The 15,788-nt window shown below is 44.3% G+C and overlaps 1 protein-coding gene across 2 annotated transcripts in view; it reads right to left on the bottom strand.

Moving 5' to 3' along the window:
- The window catches only part of LOC147685309 (ectonucleotide pyrophosphatase/phosphodiesterase family member 7-like), a 232,918-nt gene that overhangs the window by 176,293 nt on the left and 40,837 nt on the right, over positions 1-15,788 (bottom strand). For both annotated transcript variants that reach the window (XR_015300687.1, XM_086941229.1), the window contains exon 2: positions 5,096-5,241. Coding sequence is in view for 1 of the 2 variants with exons in the window: in XM_086941229.1 (XP_086797355.1) it covers positions 5,096-5,241 (146 nt within the window). In the remaining variant the exon portion in view is untranslated. The remainder of the gene's footprint in view (positions 1-5,095; positions 5,242-15,788) is intronic.

Raw genomic sequence — 15,788 nt, 5'->3', positions numbered from 1 at the left:
GGCGTTACTTCACTTGTTCCACGGCCCCGATCCCCTGACGTTTGAGAACTGCATGCGGGACTACCAAGTGCAGCCAGGGGAGCGGTACAGGCATCTACAATTGCTTCATTGGGCCACGTCGCCGGGGGTGCGGGAGGCGGCGACGAGACCTCTGTCCGACTTTGAAGCCTTTCTCCTGAAGACCTCTGCCATGAAGGGGGCCATCTCTTTTCTATACAAGCTGCTGCTCCGCTCGGCCCTTTCCCCCAGACCACGCTACATGGAGCAATGGGAGGAGATGGTGGGGAGGGATATCACTGACGGAGAATGGTCGGCGCTTTGGAAGGACATGACACAATTTAATCATTCCATACTCCTGAGGGAGGCGCATTTCAAAACTCTTACGCAATGGTACATGGTCCCGGCTCGACTTCATCGCATTTTCCCGGCGGTCACGGACAGGTGTTGGAGGGGTTGCGGCCTCCTGGGGGACTTCCGCCACATTTGGTGGGATTGCCCGATCATTAAGCCCTTCTGGGTCGAGATCTTGTCCCATATTAAGGACATTCTGCAGTACCCTGTCGACGACTCCCCTGAGTTTGTGCTGCTGGGTTTGAGAGACCCCGGCCTTGAACACCAAACGCGAGCCGACAAAAAGATCCCTTGGCTGTGTCTCGGCGCAGCTAAACTCACGTTGGCTTCGGCCTGGAAACGGAAGGAGGCCCCGGCGGTTTCCCTTTGGCACTCTAGATTGTGGAGACTTTTGAGTCTCGAGAGAATGGCGGATATATTCATAGGCAACTACAAAAACTTCAGGCCCCTTGGTGTCCTTTCTTTCTGCTGGCTTGCCCTCGGCTGTTTGCCCGGCCTCATTGAGGAATTTACACTTATTTCAGTTCTAGAGTATGCTTGTTGGATGAATGGGGAATGCGAGCGGCGCCGTCACGGGGGGGGGAGTTCTTGGGGGAAGGGGCTGGGTGCTACATTGGGACAGTTGCATCGCCGAGATGAGGCTCACTTAGAGAACGGGGCGATCCTGGACTATTTACCGGCTGCACTAACTGAGCTACCCCATGCTGGGGGATAGGTACGGGACTGCCGACATTCTCAGCAAATGAAGACTTTACCCGCTGGCTTTCTGTTTTGCTGCTCTGCCTCATCTTACTTTCACGCTTTCCCACTGTGTGGGACCATCTATGCACCAAATGTGGTACCTTTTGTTTATTGTTATTTTTTCTTTGTCTGCAAAATAAAAAATTTTACAAAAAAAAATTCACTCTATTTTCCAAAATTGGTTGTGTTTTCGCTTTGTTACTATTTGTGTGCTGCATAAATAATGTACACATTACCTTTAAGGTAAGCATGACTGCTTCTTGTACAAAGCTACCCAGGGTTATGCACAGGTTAATTTTGTGACTTTTTGTGGTTCACCATGAAAGGGGTTGTGGCTGTTGCTTGACCAGGGCCCACACCCCAGTCAACCAACAACCCAATTTCTCACAGATACATACACTTATGGTGCCTTAGTCTGCAAGAATGCAGAAGTGGCTAATGGAGTTACAAATGGAAGGGGCTTTAGTGTGTGTTGGAAGCAGTCTACCACCCATCAACAGAGAGGTGAATCTGCTGCTACAGCACCTCTTGCAAGCCATATGAGGCATCTTGCCCTTGCCATCCCCTTCCCCCCACAATTCCTCTCATCACTGTGCTATGAAATAGCCACTGCTGTCTGGGGAAGTGGATTAGATATAAAGAAGCAGTTACCATATAAAGAAGCAGTTACCTTTTATTGGACAAATGGAAGATGGTCATAAAAGTTATTTGCGACTATGGGATTCTAGGGTTGTTGTGTGACACCTTTAAGCATGAAAGTGATACCTGATGAAAAATGTCTTTATAGGACAGAAACCGAAACTGTAGCTCCCTCTGACATGTTATTCAAAGCAGGGCCGGCACTCAGCGCTAGGCATGGGCAGTGTGGGCAGCTTCCCAGGGCCTCACACTTAGCCCACCAGCATGGGGCCCGCACCAGCCTAACACACAATGGTTCCTCTTGTACCCCTGCCTATCCTACTGAAGGTAAGGTGTCTCCTTGCAATCGGGCCCATAGGAGGCCCCCCCTGTGCCTCTCAGGGATGGTTGGGGTAAGCCTAGGGGAGGGAGACACTTCCTCTTGTCACAGTTGCAGGGATAAACATTATGCAGGCTTGTCCTACAATTAGGCCTCCTGCCAGGCTGCCCATTCAGAGACACTGTGGGATGCCCTTTGTCCTGCACTTTAGCACCCCCGTGGATTTAACGTTCAGCCCTCAAACAATTTTCACACCTTCAGCTAGATAGGAGCTGTAAAGAAGGTGTTTGTAGGTCACGAGAGGAGGAGCTGCGGCCCTGGAGGAGTCTGCACAAAGCAGCTTCTGGAGCCCTGCATGTCTCATTTATGTAAATTAGAGGAGCCTTGCACATTCTCTTTCTGACCGGCCCCAGAAATCCTAGAACCGGCCCTGATTCAAAGGGGATTTAACTGGATTTATGTTAACAGTGTTACTGAATCAATATACGTTTATGTGTCTTCTTTACTCTGATGTGTTATTAAGTGTCATGAAAAATAGAATTGTCTTTGACTTTTTATTTGAAAGGTCTAACTGTTCACTTGTGGTAGGGCAGTTATGCACGGATTACAGTGGAAATGTGAGCTTTTTATTGATTGAAAATATTTTTGGTCTTAACCAAATTTTCTGTATTGGCGAAGGCAGTCATCTGACCCAAAAATAAAGTTTTCCAAAAGTCTTGATTTTAGACTTGACATCCTTGGAGTAGTTTTCCTCCAACGTTTTTCCTTCAATCCTCCTGCTTTTGTTGACTTCATTTTTGCTAGCCTTAGGTCAGCCTTAGGTCTCTGCACACTTTGTCCCTGCTAACCAAAGTGCTAAAGTGCTTGGGCTCTCTCCCTTAAATATGGTGAAATTGACTTACAACCATGGGCACATAATTTACTTGTAAGTCCCTAGTAAAGTGGTACTAAATGTAATCAGGGCCAGTAAATTAAATGCTTATACTGGGCCTGCATCACTCATTGTGCCACCCACTTAAGTAGCCTTTTAAACATGTTTCATGCCTGCCATTGCAGCCTGAGTGTGCAGTTTTAAACTGCCATTTTGACATGGCAAAATAAACCATTTGCTAGACCTAAACCTTACTTTTTAATACATAGAAACCCCCCAGGGTAGGCCCTACGCACCCCATAGGACAGAGTGCAGTGTATTTAAAAAGTAGGCCATGTTTTTTTTAACTTTAAATGTTCTGTCAGTGAACAACTCTTACATTGTTTTCAGTACTGCAAAGCAAACCTCTCCCAAAGGACAGCATTGGGAGCCTTATTCAATTTTCAATTGGGAGCAGGTGGGAATATCAAGTTGTGTGTCTAAGGAATTGTAATTTAAAGCCCTCTTGAATGGATTCTCACAACTCTGAAAATGCCACCTATAGAAAGTTGGCATTTTCTTGTCCCACCTATTTGGGGCCTGCAGCCTGTGTCCTGGGTTACCTGACTATGTGTAGCTGGCAGTTAGCATTTATGTATTTCCCCCTAGACAAAATACAGCGAGACAAAGGGGAAATAGAGGAAATAGGTGTTGGCAGGATGGGACACCTCTGTTAGGATGAGGGGGAGTTACTGTCACATACCATACTGTACATCAAAAAGGCTCTGCCTGAGCACTCACAAAGGGTTTCACACTAGTTGTTTGTGCCCCCAGGTACGCTGGGACTTGGCAGACAGGCAGGACATTTCAGACATCTCTGGGGGGGGGGCTAAGGAAGTTTCTCCCACCTTAAAGTGGGACCCAGTTATCTGACACTTCAATACACATCTGGACCTGTGGAAGACTCGGATGAAGGACCGCTGTGCTACTCTCCGGCAAGAAGAACTGCGACCCTGTTGTCTGAGTTAGAAGGACTAGACCTGCATCTTGACCCCAGGACCACCGAAGTGCTCCAAGGGCTAGTTGGCTGGCATCCTCATCAGAGCCTCAGTGACAGAAAAGGCTCAAAACACCTTGATTCCTGCACCATGAATCTGTATGTTGTGAGTCATGTCCCCTCAATTGGTGCCACCCCAGTCCTCGACTCTTGGGAGTGGGCCGAAGGTGCTCTGCCAGCCCAGTTCTGGTGTCTTGGGCAAAAGTGATGCAGCGTGATGCATATCCTTGCAGCTCTACATCGGAACTGCTGCTGACCAATGCATCTCCGATGCAGGACCCAGCAGCTCTATGAAACTACTGCTGCACGACACCTCCTCATCCCAAAAACTAGCATTGCAGTACAGTAACTCCTTGGAACTGCTGCTGCACGATGCATCCTCGACACAGGACCTTGCACCGCACCCCTGTAGCTCCGCAGAATCGCTGTTGGGTGATGCATTCTCAATGTGGCATCTTCCACCGCTCTGCAACTAGGATTTACTGTACTTTGTTCAATGATTGTCCCAGTCTGGCCTGACCAGACCACCACAGTTGGTGCTTTGTTCTTTTAAACACTCTTTCTACATAAATCTTTGAAATTGCATATCTCTGGTTCTACTGATTGAATTTTTGTTGTTTTGGTTAAAATATATTACATTTTAGTCTATTTTTATAAATTGGTGTGGGATTTTTCTTGTGTTGGGATTTCTCTTTATTACTGTTGGTGTGGTGCATAAATACTTTACACCTTGCCATTAAGTTAAGCCTGACTGCTTTTGTGCCAAGTTAGGGTTAAGCACAGGTTAGTTTGGTGTTTTCTTGAATTTCACCCTGACAAGAATTGTGGTTTTTGCTTTAGTAGGGTTTCATCCCCATCAACCAGTAGCCCAATTTCTTACACATAACAAAACCCAACAAGCAGTGGAAAATCCCCAAACGATTGGCAATTAACACCAGTTCTATTGGCTTTGCTAATGCTTGTTAAAAATCAATATAATCAAACATTACATTAATATTAACAGTCCATCATTTGATAATCTGAGAACATTTGTCTGTGGGAGCAAGGTGGGTGAAGGGGTTCCTCGGAGGATTTGAATGATTTTTCCACAATGTTCAGATATAGATGTATCCAAGTGTGAATGATAATCATCAATTACCTGATTCTGAGCTGTAATCCACAGAGGCAGTACACCGTTGTCCCACCACTCGGTCTTGTTTTGGGTTGCTTTGTGGGAATACTTTTTCTGAGTTTCTGGATCAAACATCAAATTATGAATGACTCCGTGCTCTTCCACCCAACGACCTACAGATTGTGGAGAAAGAAAGGACGAACACAAATAACACAAACTGGATTCCTTAGCAAATATCTATTTACAACTATAAACAGTCAATAAGTACAGAAAAAAATGTTCTAGACCATATGAATTGCCAGCCACCCTTAGATGCAGCCGTTTTACTTTCTAGAAGATGTAGCATTTGTCAACCAGGAAATGTCACGGTCGACAGAGTGGATACTCACAAAGAAAAAATTTATTCATCTAATGGGCAGAGCCATGATGTTTTATAAATGTTGTCTGACGAAGTAATTACTTCATCTCCAGTAAAGTTCTTCTCATAAAACTCTTTTACAAATCCCAAATCGTTCATCAATGATTTAAATTAATTTCTCAGGATTTTAACGAGCAAGCAAGCAAAATCAGTCAGTCGAGCTGCAAATATAAACAACGTTTTTATAAAAAACAATTCACATATTATAAAACATACAGTATTACACAAACATCTGCTTGCCTCCCGGAAATCCAATAAAACCTTCCTCTTTCCGTTAACATAGTGTTTGCGACCATGGTAGGCTAGTTTTCAGTTGATTCTGTACCATTTAGATTTAGCAGCGCCGGGACGCCTCTTTGCTGGGGCAGCTGTTGCGCTTTAGAAAACACTTAACATAACATAACATAACAACATGTCAATCAGCATGTGAACATACTCTACTTTGATAAAAGACCAAATGAACAAATAAAGTGCAAATGCGCAATTGAATCAGTCAAGCATTCCAAAACAATTCTTAGATAATGCAGGAAACTATCCAAGCATAATTAAATTCAGCAAAGAAATAGTGACAAAATATTTTACTGTGCAACACTAATGCAGTACTTCTATTTATACAGTATGATCAACTTTACTGAACAATACCAATACAGTAAATATATTTATACTGTGCTTATGACCTCAAATGCACTATTCCTCAAATGTGGGGCCAAATACAGTTCATATAGAGATACAACATAGAAACAATCTAAAAAATGTTGACAATTTGTTAAAAATATCTGAAAGTTTTTGAGCAGACTATTTCCGATGGTAGTACAAAAAGACATTTCCGGGCCTCCACTACTGAAGTAATAATATATTTTTAAAGCAATGGTCTTAACAGTTGGCATCACAATGGATGTAGGGGAGGACAAACAAATAACACATTAAGATATTGGACACAATTCTCCCAAAGATCACAAAAACTCTAATCCTTAGGTTAACTTTCCAAGGCACCAGTGAAAATTTGTAGCGGAAGCAAATTCAGCCTTAATAACAAAATAGTCCTACTCTTACCATGAGGAAGGTTCCATAGAATATTGCGGTTTTTTACAAATGCTACTCTCCGCTACTATTTCATTCTGGGCATGCTGAGTACACAGTACAAATTTCCTGTTCCGACTAACTTCATAAATAGTTTTTTTTATCATATTTTTCAGAATATGCCTTGGGAAGGGTGCCACCTCACTCTGACCATCTTCAAACATATCCAAAGCTTTCATATACTTTGAGAATATGGCACTTCATCCCTTCAATCAATAAAAGATTAAAACATAACAGAACAATATCATCAGTGTAGAGAAGACAACCAACATTCATTATTCATACTTTAGGTGGGTCCCCTTTACACTGCCAACTTTGTTAGGTAAGTCATGGATGTAAAGGGAGAAAGAAAGGATGCAAGTAAGCACCCCTGCTTTAAGCCATTGTGTGTCTCCACTGGACAGACCCTGGTTCCCTGTATGTCTCTATTTTACTGGATAGACCCTGGTTCCCTCACTCACACACTTTTACACGGACACATACACACACTTAGACACACATACTCACATATACACACACTCTCTTTCACATAAATACATTCTCACCTGCAAGCACACACACACACACGATTCAGATAAAATACGTTTTTTATTTACATCAGCTGGCCCCAAAGGTCACGTTCCAGCTAATTGTTCTCAATTTTCTTATTACTCTAATAGTGAATAATTGAATAATGAAAAATTAACAGAAAACAAGGAGTGCATAGCTTCTCCTGTGTTTTTGGCACTGCTTTTGCCACCTCAGAGGTCGAAAAGGAAGTACCAAGAATCGCAAGGGGCAAGCCAGGGGTTTCAGCTGCGACCCCTGACAACCCCTAAATGACGTCAATGGCAATAGCAAGGGGAAATGTGTCAAACAAATCCAAGGCATTTCATATGTGCTGAAGTTCACAGCACAATGCACTGGGATGTTTCAGAAATGGTACTGCAACAATTTGCTTTCAGTATACTTACTATGCTATACAGATGTGTCATGCGAGACAGCCCTTAAGAGCAACAGTGCAGAGAAAGACAACAGCAGCAGGCCCGTTTTAACACAAATGTCACTCTTTTCCACATTTGCACATTGCAATGGAGCAAACCGATTTGCTTGAGCTGTGTTCGGGTAAAAAATTGTGAATCTGCCCCTCAGTTTGCTATTCAGGTGAACCGTTTCCTGCACTTCATATCTTGAACTACTGCTTCAAGCACTCATTCCTTCTCATGCCAATTACTCTTTTTGTAGACTTATCTTATTCAGTGTTATACCAGTAGTATAAATCTTTATTCGATTTTGGACCTAGATAAAATCATAAAAGCAATCAACATATTATACAGTTTAATCGTACTTAACATAAAACAGGCTAAAACTAATATTAAACAATTTCGTCACAATTGCCGGATAAAGACTATTATATCTACAGATGAAAAAATAAAGAGATTATAAGGGATTGGGTACCGTCGGTTAATAGTAAATTTTCTGTACCAGAGGCAGAAATAAATAGTGATAGTTGATTGCTTTTATGATTTTATCTAGTTCTAAAATCGAATAAAGCTTTATACTACAGTGTTATACTACTATATCCTGTTCTTTGTATCAGCATGCAAAGATGTCCTTTCCATGATATCGACTGCCAACATATCACCTGGCGTTACTAAGGTTCCCATCTGTAGGGGACTTGGCTGGGTGGTTCACGCCTGACTGTTTCTACTGAAGCAGGACCAGGCCTGCTGTGCACATGTCTGATCTTTGTCTGGAGTTGCATAATGGTGCAAAAAAAAGATGTGAATGCGACTCCGATTATTTATTTACCAGTAGCTTAGATTAATTCAAGCACTACGCCCATTACCTTTTTGTTATCTTCCTCACATCTGTCCCCTTTGTCTAGCACACTTACACTGGCTACCTCCCTCATGCAGGTTCAGATATATTTTCTCTTTTGCTTTTTTTTACTTCTGTTCACATTCTTTTACCATCTTTATTCACTCAACTTCCTTTAGCTTGTTTGCTTTCTGCAGGGCCCATGCGCTCGCGTGCCTTCCAGAATCAGGTCCTTTACATTATGTTTGTGATGTAGAAAATATGTTACCATCAAACTTCTGCCTCTCACACAGAACCGTAGTTAAGCGGTTTCAGGACTTCATGTCTTCCAAATGCCAGTGTAGGAGGTTACTAGCTCAGAAGATTCTCCAACATAGGGGCAGTCTTCCGGGGAGGATCTATGCCAGATTTTTTGGATAGCCACAAGATTTCCATTTAAAGTTGTAGTATGCAAAATGATTATATGTGGGTATCCTAAAAATCCGGCATGAATCATACCCTCTTGGACTATTAATGGATGGGCAGAGCCTATCTGCTGCCTGGAGAGTGGAGGCGTTGTATGAAACCATATTGAGGGCTATAATATTGACCTACAAAAATATCACCATAGCACCACAGAACAGGTCAGGTATTTGCAGCTACCAGCCCCATTGGTCGGCTAAACAAAGTAGGCCACGTGCAGGAAGTATAATGCCTGGCAAGTGCTACTAACAGCAGTCAATGGATCGATGTTTGTTACTGAAACATAGCATGGAAATGTTAGCAGCATATGGAAAAGTTGAGAGCACCATTGAAGACAAGAAAGTGATTTCTCGCCAGGATACTATTTTAGTAATAGAGCGCGCTACAAAAGCCTTTATATCATATCATATCATATAGAACCCTCGACAGCAGAAGTATGCCATTTATTTCAAGATTCCGTTTATGCAGTTTAAGTTAGAAAATTCTACCATTTGTATCTGGAATGTTCTAATAATATTATGGGCACCTGCCTTTGGTGATATGTGTTGTTAAATACCCTTAATCCCATCATAGGCATGAGCCTGTAACTTTGGGACAGGGCATTCTACAACTGGTATAGCCCACAGCAGCTGGCTACAAAGCTACATTAGGAAAGTTGTTAGGTTGTGGTATTGTGGATGGAGAGGAATTAAGCTTCTTGAATTATACATTTCCTCTCATAACAAAAACACATAAATCTATGCTGAATCCACTAGACAGCCCTATACTTTGTGGGATAGGTTATTTCAAAAAGCAAACTTTGTAGAACCTTTTTCCCTGATCCCTCTATGCTAGAAGTAGATTAGACTTCGATCATTTACACAACATGATGCTGATTGGGTGCAGGAGTTCATACTAACAACTGCTCACCCTCAGCAGAGATTTTCATTCTGGGGACACATGGCACGACCTGGGGTTAGTGACTACATGTACCAGAAAATGGAGTACTGAGTAAGTACTCACATCTGAAATCTACAATTGGATTTTCTGAACAAATGTAATTATTTGGTATACTATGCATATCCAGAATCATAATTTTGCTTTTTCCAAAAATGAGTCTGTTGATTTAAATGTTCAGTTTACCGACGATAATATTTGATATAGGAAGGCATTTGCGACAAACTCTTTTCTGTGCACAAAGAAATCCATATTCAGCAAAATAGATCATGAATATACCGTTTGGAGATTATCTGCGTATACGTAGAAGCTAAGCCGTAGTGCATATGTACAATTTCTTTATAAATCACATAAAATAAAAACTAGATCCGCTTGGCCTCATTATGAATGACAACCTATCGGCAAGTCAGCCCCCGGAGTTACTACCAGTAACTTCAGTGCACAATTAGTGTCAAGTACAAGGTGGAACACTAAAAAATGGAGGATTGCTTGGGAAATTTGTAATTTCAGTCAGAGTTCCCACATCAACTCCTCATTTTCTCTCAGAATTTTAACCAGAGTTTTTGGGTGAAACAAACAAGACACATAGTAATCACAGGATGTTGAGCTGATGCTGAGATTCAAACCTAGCTCCCCAGCTCTAAAGTTCGCAATTCTAGAACTTGTGGCGGGAGGTGTGTCTAAAAGTGTATGTCGGTGCTGGCCATCAATGAGAGAGACCTGTGCATTTTTCAAATGGGTGGTGAAAAAATATGAGTATGTTGCTGGAGATGTGGGCCGCCGTGCCACCAATGTACTTACCGGGGAAGGATAAGCACCCATTATTCCGCAACTTTCTTTCCGCATACCATCACTCCGCATACTTTCATTACGAAAGTACCAGGACTCCGCAATGCCATTATAACGCATGGCATTACATTTTATATTCTTTTACCACGCATACATTTACAACAAAATTCGTTGTAAATGCATGAATGGTAAAAGCATGTATTTTTTAATGTTTGGATAAGGTAAGTATGGGTATAGGGATGTATGTTTTGGGGTACTGAGGTATATGTTTTGGGGTGTTTGGGTATTTTAAGGGTTCAGATATAGTTTTGGGTTATGGGGTACAGGGGTATTTTTAGGGTTTAGGGATAGGTATGGGTTTTGGGTACAGGGGTATTTCTAGGGTTCAGGGCTAGGTTTGGGTTTTGGGGTACAGGGTTATTTTTAGGGTTCAGAGCTAGGTTTGGGTTTTGGGGTACAGGGGTATTTTAGGGTTCAGGGGTAGGTTTGGGTTTTGGGGTACAGTGGTATTTTTAGGGTTCAGGGCTAGGTTTGGGTTTTGGGGTACAGGGGTATTTTTAGGGTTTAGGGATAGGTTTGGGTTTTGGGGTACAGGGTATATTTATAGGGTTAAGATGGGTTTGTGTTTAAGGGTGTTAGGGTATTTTAAGGAGTAAGGGTGGGTTATGATTATGGGGTTGCAGGGGTATTTAAAGGGAGCAGGGTGGGATTAGCACACAATATGAGACTTGGCATGAAGGGCGGAATGTACCACACGCCCCCAGCGTTTGTCACGTTCCCAGCACACGCCCACAGCACAACGCACACGCCCACAAGGGACTACTTTGCTGGCACAGGTCTTTTACCTTTTAAATGTATATGGTGGGCGTCTGTATAGCCTATGCCCTTCTGCTGCAACTGCCCTTTCCAACGCTGTATTGGGTGTTGTGATTGGTGCTGTGGTTCCTGAGATTACCCGCCTCAAAGGTTTGGGCTCTCTCTTTATTATATTAGTATGGATTTATGGATTAGTGATTCCATGATTGGCTGGTTTGGTTTACCTGTCAGTCCCTAGTACAGTGTACCAGGAGTGCCCAGGGCTGGTAATCCAAATGCTGCTGGTGGGCTTGCAGCACTGGTTGTGCCTTCCACAGAAGCAAATGAAATGAAATGAAATGAAAAAGAAATTTCTAAAGCGCACTGCGGCCAAGCGGCTTCCTGGCGCTGAGGAGCACAACAGTTTCTACAGAGGGTCCCATGAGAGGTTAGTCGGGGAATGCCTGAAGAAAAAGAAAAGTTTTAAGGGCTTTACGAAAGTGGGAAAAAATGGGGATGGAGCGGATGGAGAGAGGGAGATTGTTCCAAATCTGGGGGGCCAGGACAGAGAATCGGGTGCCCCCGGTTCGGGATTTGCGGAAGCGGGGAACATGAAGAAGAGAAAGAGAAGAAGAGCGGAGAGAGCCACTGGGAGCGTGGGAGGAGATAAGAGAGTTAATGAAAAGCGGGGCAGAACGAGCGTGCACTCGGAAAGCCAGACAAGCTAATTTAAACCGGGACCCGAAAAGAACCGGGAGCCAATGGAGGGATTTGAGGGCTGGGGTGATGTGGGAGGATTTGGGAAGAGAAAGGATAAGACGGGCCGCCTGGTTTTGGATGGCCTGGAGACGGCAAGTTTCGTAGGCAGGGATGCCTACGTACAGGCCGTTGCCATAATCCAGGCGGGATGTAATAAGGGCCGTGACAATGGTTTTAAGGGCATCAACAGAAAAAAAACGGGAGATCTTGCGAATGAGGCGGAGGGAAGAAAAACAAGAAGACACAACGGAACTAATTTGGGCGTGGAGGGACAGATCATTACTGATCTTGATGCCCAAAGTCCGGACTGAGGAGACAGGAGAGGGGGGGGGACCAAAAGAAAGGGGCCAGTGAGCAGAGGACCAGGGATTAGATGAACCGCCAGTAAGGACAAGCTCTGTTTTATCGGGATTGAGCTTCAAATGATTGAAGCTCATCCACTGAGAAATGAAAAGAAGAGTAGAACAGAACTTAGGAAGAGAGTCAGCTGGGGAAGAAAGATCGAAGACGAGCTGGAGGTCGTCAGTGTAATTATACACAGAGACCCCCAGCTCGAGAAGAGAGATGAGGGGACGGATGTAAAGATTGAAGAGGAGAGGGGAAAGGGAAGAACCTTGAGGAACCCCACAGGTGACCGGGAGTGGGGGAGCAGAAAAATCAGAAAGGTGGACTGCCTGTGACCTGCCTTGGAGGAAGGACACGATCCAGGAGAAGGCAGTGCCTTGGATGCCCGCTGCGCTGACCCGGTCGAGAAGGAAGGCATGATCGACCGTATCAAACGCAGCGGACAAGTCCAAAAGGACCAAGGCCTGGGGGAGGTTACTATCGGCCTTGCCCTTAAGTTCATCAAGGACCGCGAGGACCACTCCCTCAGTGGAGTGGCCAGGACGAAAACCCGCCTGGTGGGAGGCCAGAAGATGATTCTCCTCAATGTAGGCGGAAAGGCAGGATGTCACGTAGCTTTCAAGAATCTTCCCTAGGTAGGGGAGAAGGGAAATCGGCCTGAAGTTAGATGGAAGGGAGGGATCAAGGCCAGCCTTTTTCAAAATAGGAAAAACAATAGCAGATTTAAAGGAGGGGGGAACACAGCCCGAGACCAAAGAAGTGTTAAGAAAAGTGAGGGGGGGAGCCGGACAGCTAGTGTAAAGAGTTCTAAGGATCCGTGCAGGGGCACAATCTGCAGGAGAACCCGACTTGACCTTAACAAGCAGGTCAAGGAAGAGCTCAGGAGAGATGGGTTCAAAATGATCCAAAACAGAAGAAGATAGGTGAGAATGATCAGGCAGAGCAGGAGGGGACACAGTGGGAATATTGGCTTTAATGGTGATAATTTTATTGATAAAATAATCGTTCAAAGAATGACAGAGGGATTGAGAAGGAGCAGGGGAGAGACAGGCACGATGGGAGGTAGCAAGACTGTGAACTAGTGAGAAAATCTCACGGGACTTGTTGGCTGACAGGGCCACACGCTCAGTAAAATATTTGGATTTGGCCGCTAAAATGGCTTTTTTATAGGTATTGAGGAGGGCTTTATATTTGAGACGGAGGGTAGGGCAGTAGTTGCGACGCCAATGACGCTCCGAGCGCCTGAGCTCTAATTTCAGGGATTTAAGATCACTCGAAAACCACTTGTGAGCGTCATGGGGGCGAGCCGATTTAATTTTTTTGAGGGGAGCGACCTGGTCGCAAGCAGAAGAAAGCCAGGTGTTAATGGCGTTCGCCTGACTTTCCAAAGATAGGTGGGTCAGGGTAGGAGCGGATGAAGACAATAAAGATGAAAGGTTATTGAGATCAGTCTTATTCCAGCTTCGGGCCAAGATGTTTTTAGGCAGGGGAGCTTTCTCAACATGACCTAGATGAATAGAAAAGGAGATCATGAAGCAGCCTGTAAAAGTGTGTCTAAGGCTTGCCATTGCAGAGCCTGTGTGCAGTCTGGTACTGCCATGCTGACTGGGCAAGTGCACCCGCTTGCCAGTCCCTAAACCTTCTCTTTTCTTCATTTCAGACACCCCGATGGTAGGCCTAAGGGCAGGGTGCATTGTAAGTATAAAGTAGGACAAGCCCTTATGTGTGTGGCATGTCCTAATAGTGGATTAAAGCCATTTTCGTTTTTCACTATTGCAATGTTACCTATTCCCCCTAGGCCAGAATGGGTTGTTAGATTATTACATTTTATAATCCTAACTGACTCAGGAAACTTGGTAGAAATTCAAGTTTAGTATGCCTGAACTCAGAATGATAAAATACATCTTTTAGTGAAGTTTGTTTGAACATTCTGTGTTTGAAAATACCACTTTCAGAAAGTAGGTATTTTCTTGTCTAACTATCCAAGCCTACCTCTGCTAGGTTGTGTATTCCTTGACTGGAGTTTGAGTGACAGGGGCTGGGGGATTCCAGGAGACAGGGTGAGTCAGCACAGGGCTGAATAGAGAGATCTGCATGTAGATGGGTGGGAGGAGTTGCATCTGGGATCTGAATAGGGCTGTGCCTGCCTTCCACAATGCCGGCTCCACCCCCTGTGGTGTGTCCGATGTCCCTGGCCCACACTGTCAAAGGAAAGAAGGAGTCATGTAAACAGAGTGCTCCAGGACTGACCAAAACTGGTTTGGACTAGGCAAAGGTCTCTCTGCCTTTAGAGAACAAAGATAAACTGTGTATAAAAGAGGAGACCCAGAGCCCAGAAATTTAGATAACTTTTGGACAACAAGAAGAAACCTTTGCTGAGGAGTGGAACTAGTGAGACAGAGGAGAGACTAACCCTAAGCTGAAGTGCTGCTTGGGGGATTTGCCTGCAGTGGTTGCCTGACTGCCAAAGAAAGGAGAAAGGAACTTTGTGTGCTTCATTCAACTTGTAAAGGATCTCCAAGGGCTTGAGAAAAGAGCTTGCCTTCTGCTGAAGTCTGCAGGACAACATACTTCAACCACCAGCTCCCTAAGAGTTCTTTGGAATTGCCTGCAGCTGTTTTGGGCCTACTGAGGGACTGCGTGTCGCAAGGAGCTGGAAGCGCGACTCACGACGAAGAAGCGTGTCGCATCCGCTGCCGTCGCATTACTGAACAAGGATGTTACCGCTGTAGCTGTCGCATTGCACCGCATCACAGGAAACGTCTCGCACCATCGAAGAAGCGTGTCGCCGTCACAGCCGCTGCCTTCGCATCTCTGAGCAAGGGTGTCGCTGCTGTAGCTTTCGCATTGCACCGCAGAAGCGCCTCGTATCGTCGGAGAAGAGTGTCGCCGCCAAAGCCGCTGTTGTCACATCACTGAACAAGGGTGTCGCTGCTGCAGCTGTCACATCGAGTCGAGACATATCGCAACATTGGAGGAGCGGTTGCATCAAGAAGAAGACGCCATCTTTGTTTCTTTGGACCGGATCTTCAACCCATCACCATCTTTGCGTGTAAGGAACTACCACATCACCATCCCTGCAACACTTTCGTTGTAGATGCGTTACGCATCTTAAGGTATATTGACTCAAAGTGTCGCATTTTAGGATCTAAAGAGAACTAAGCTAATTCTACCATTTTAAGTACAATATTGGGGCTTTTTGTCATTTGTGATCGTGTGTTAAATCTATAATAAAGAATACTTATTTTTAATATACAACTTGTGTGGTGTCCAACTGTAGTGTTGTCACTGGGTTACTGTATGTGTTCACAAATGCTTTACACACTGCCTCTGAGA

This window comes from Lissotriton vulgaris, chromosome 10, assembly GCF_964263255.1.
Source record: "Lissotriton vulgaris chromosome 10, aLisVul1.2, whole genome shotgun sequence".
NCBI lineage: Eukaryota > Metazoa > Chordata > Amphibia > Caudata > Salamandridae > Lissotriton > Lissotriton vulgaris.
The sequence above is the reverse complement of the archived record's forward strand: the minus strand, read 5'-3'. Positions and strand labels throughout refer to the sequence as shown.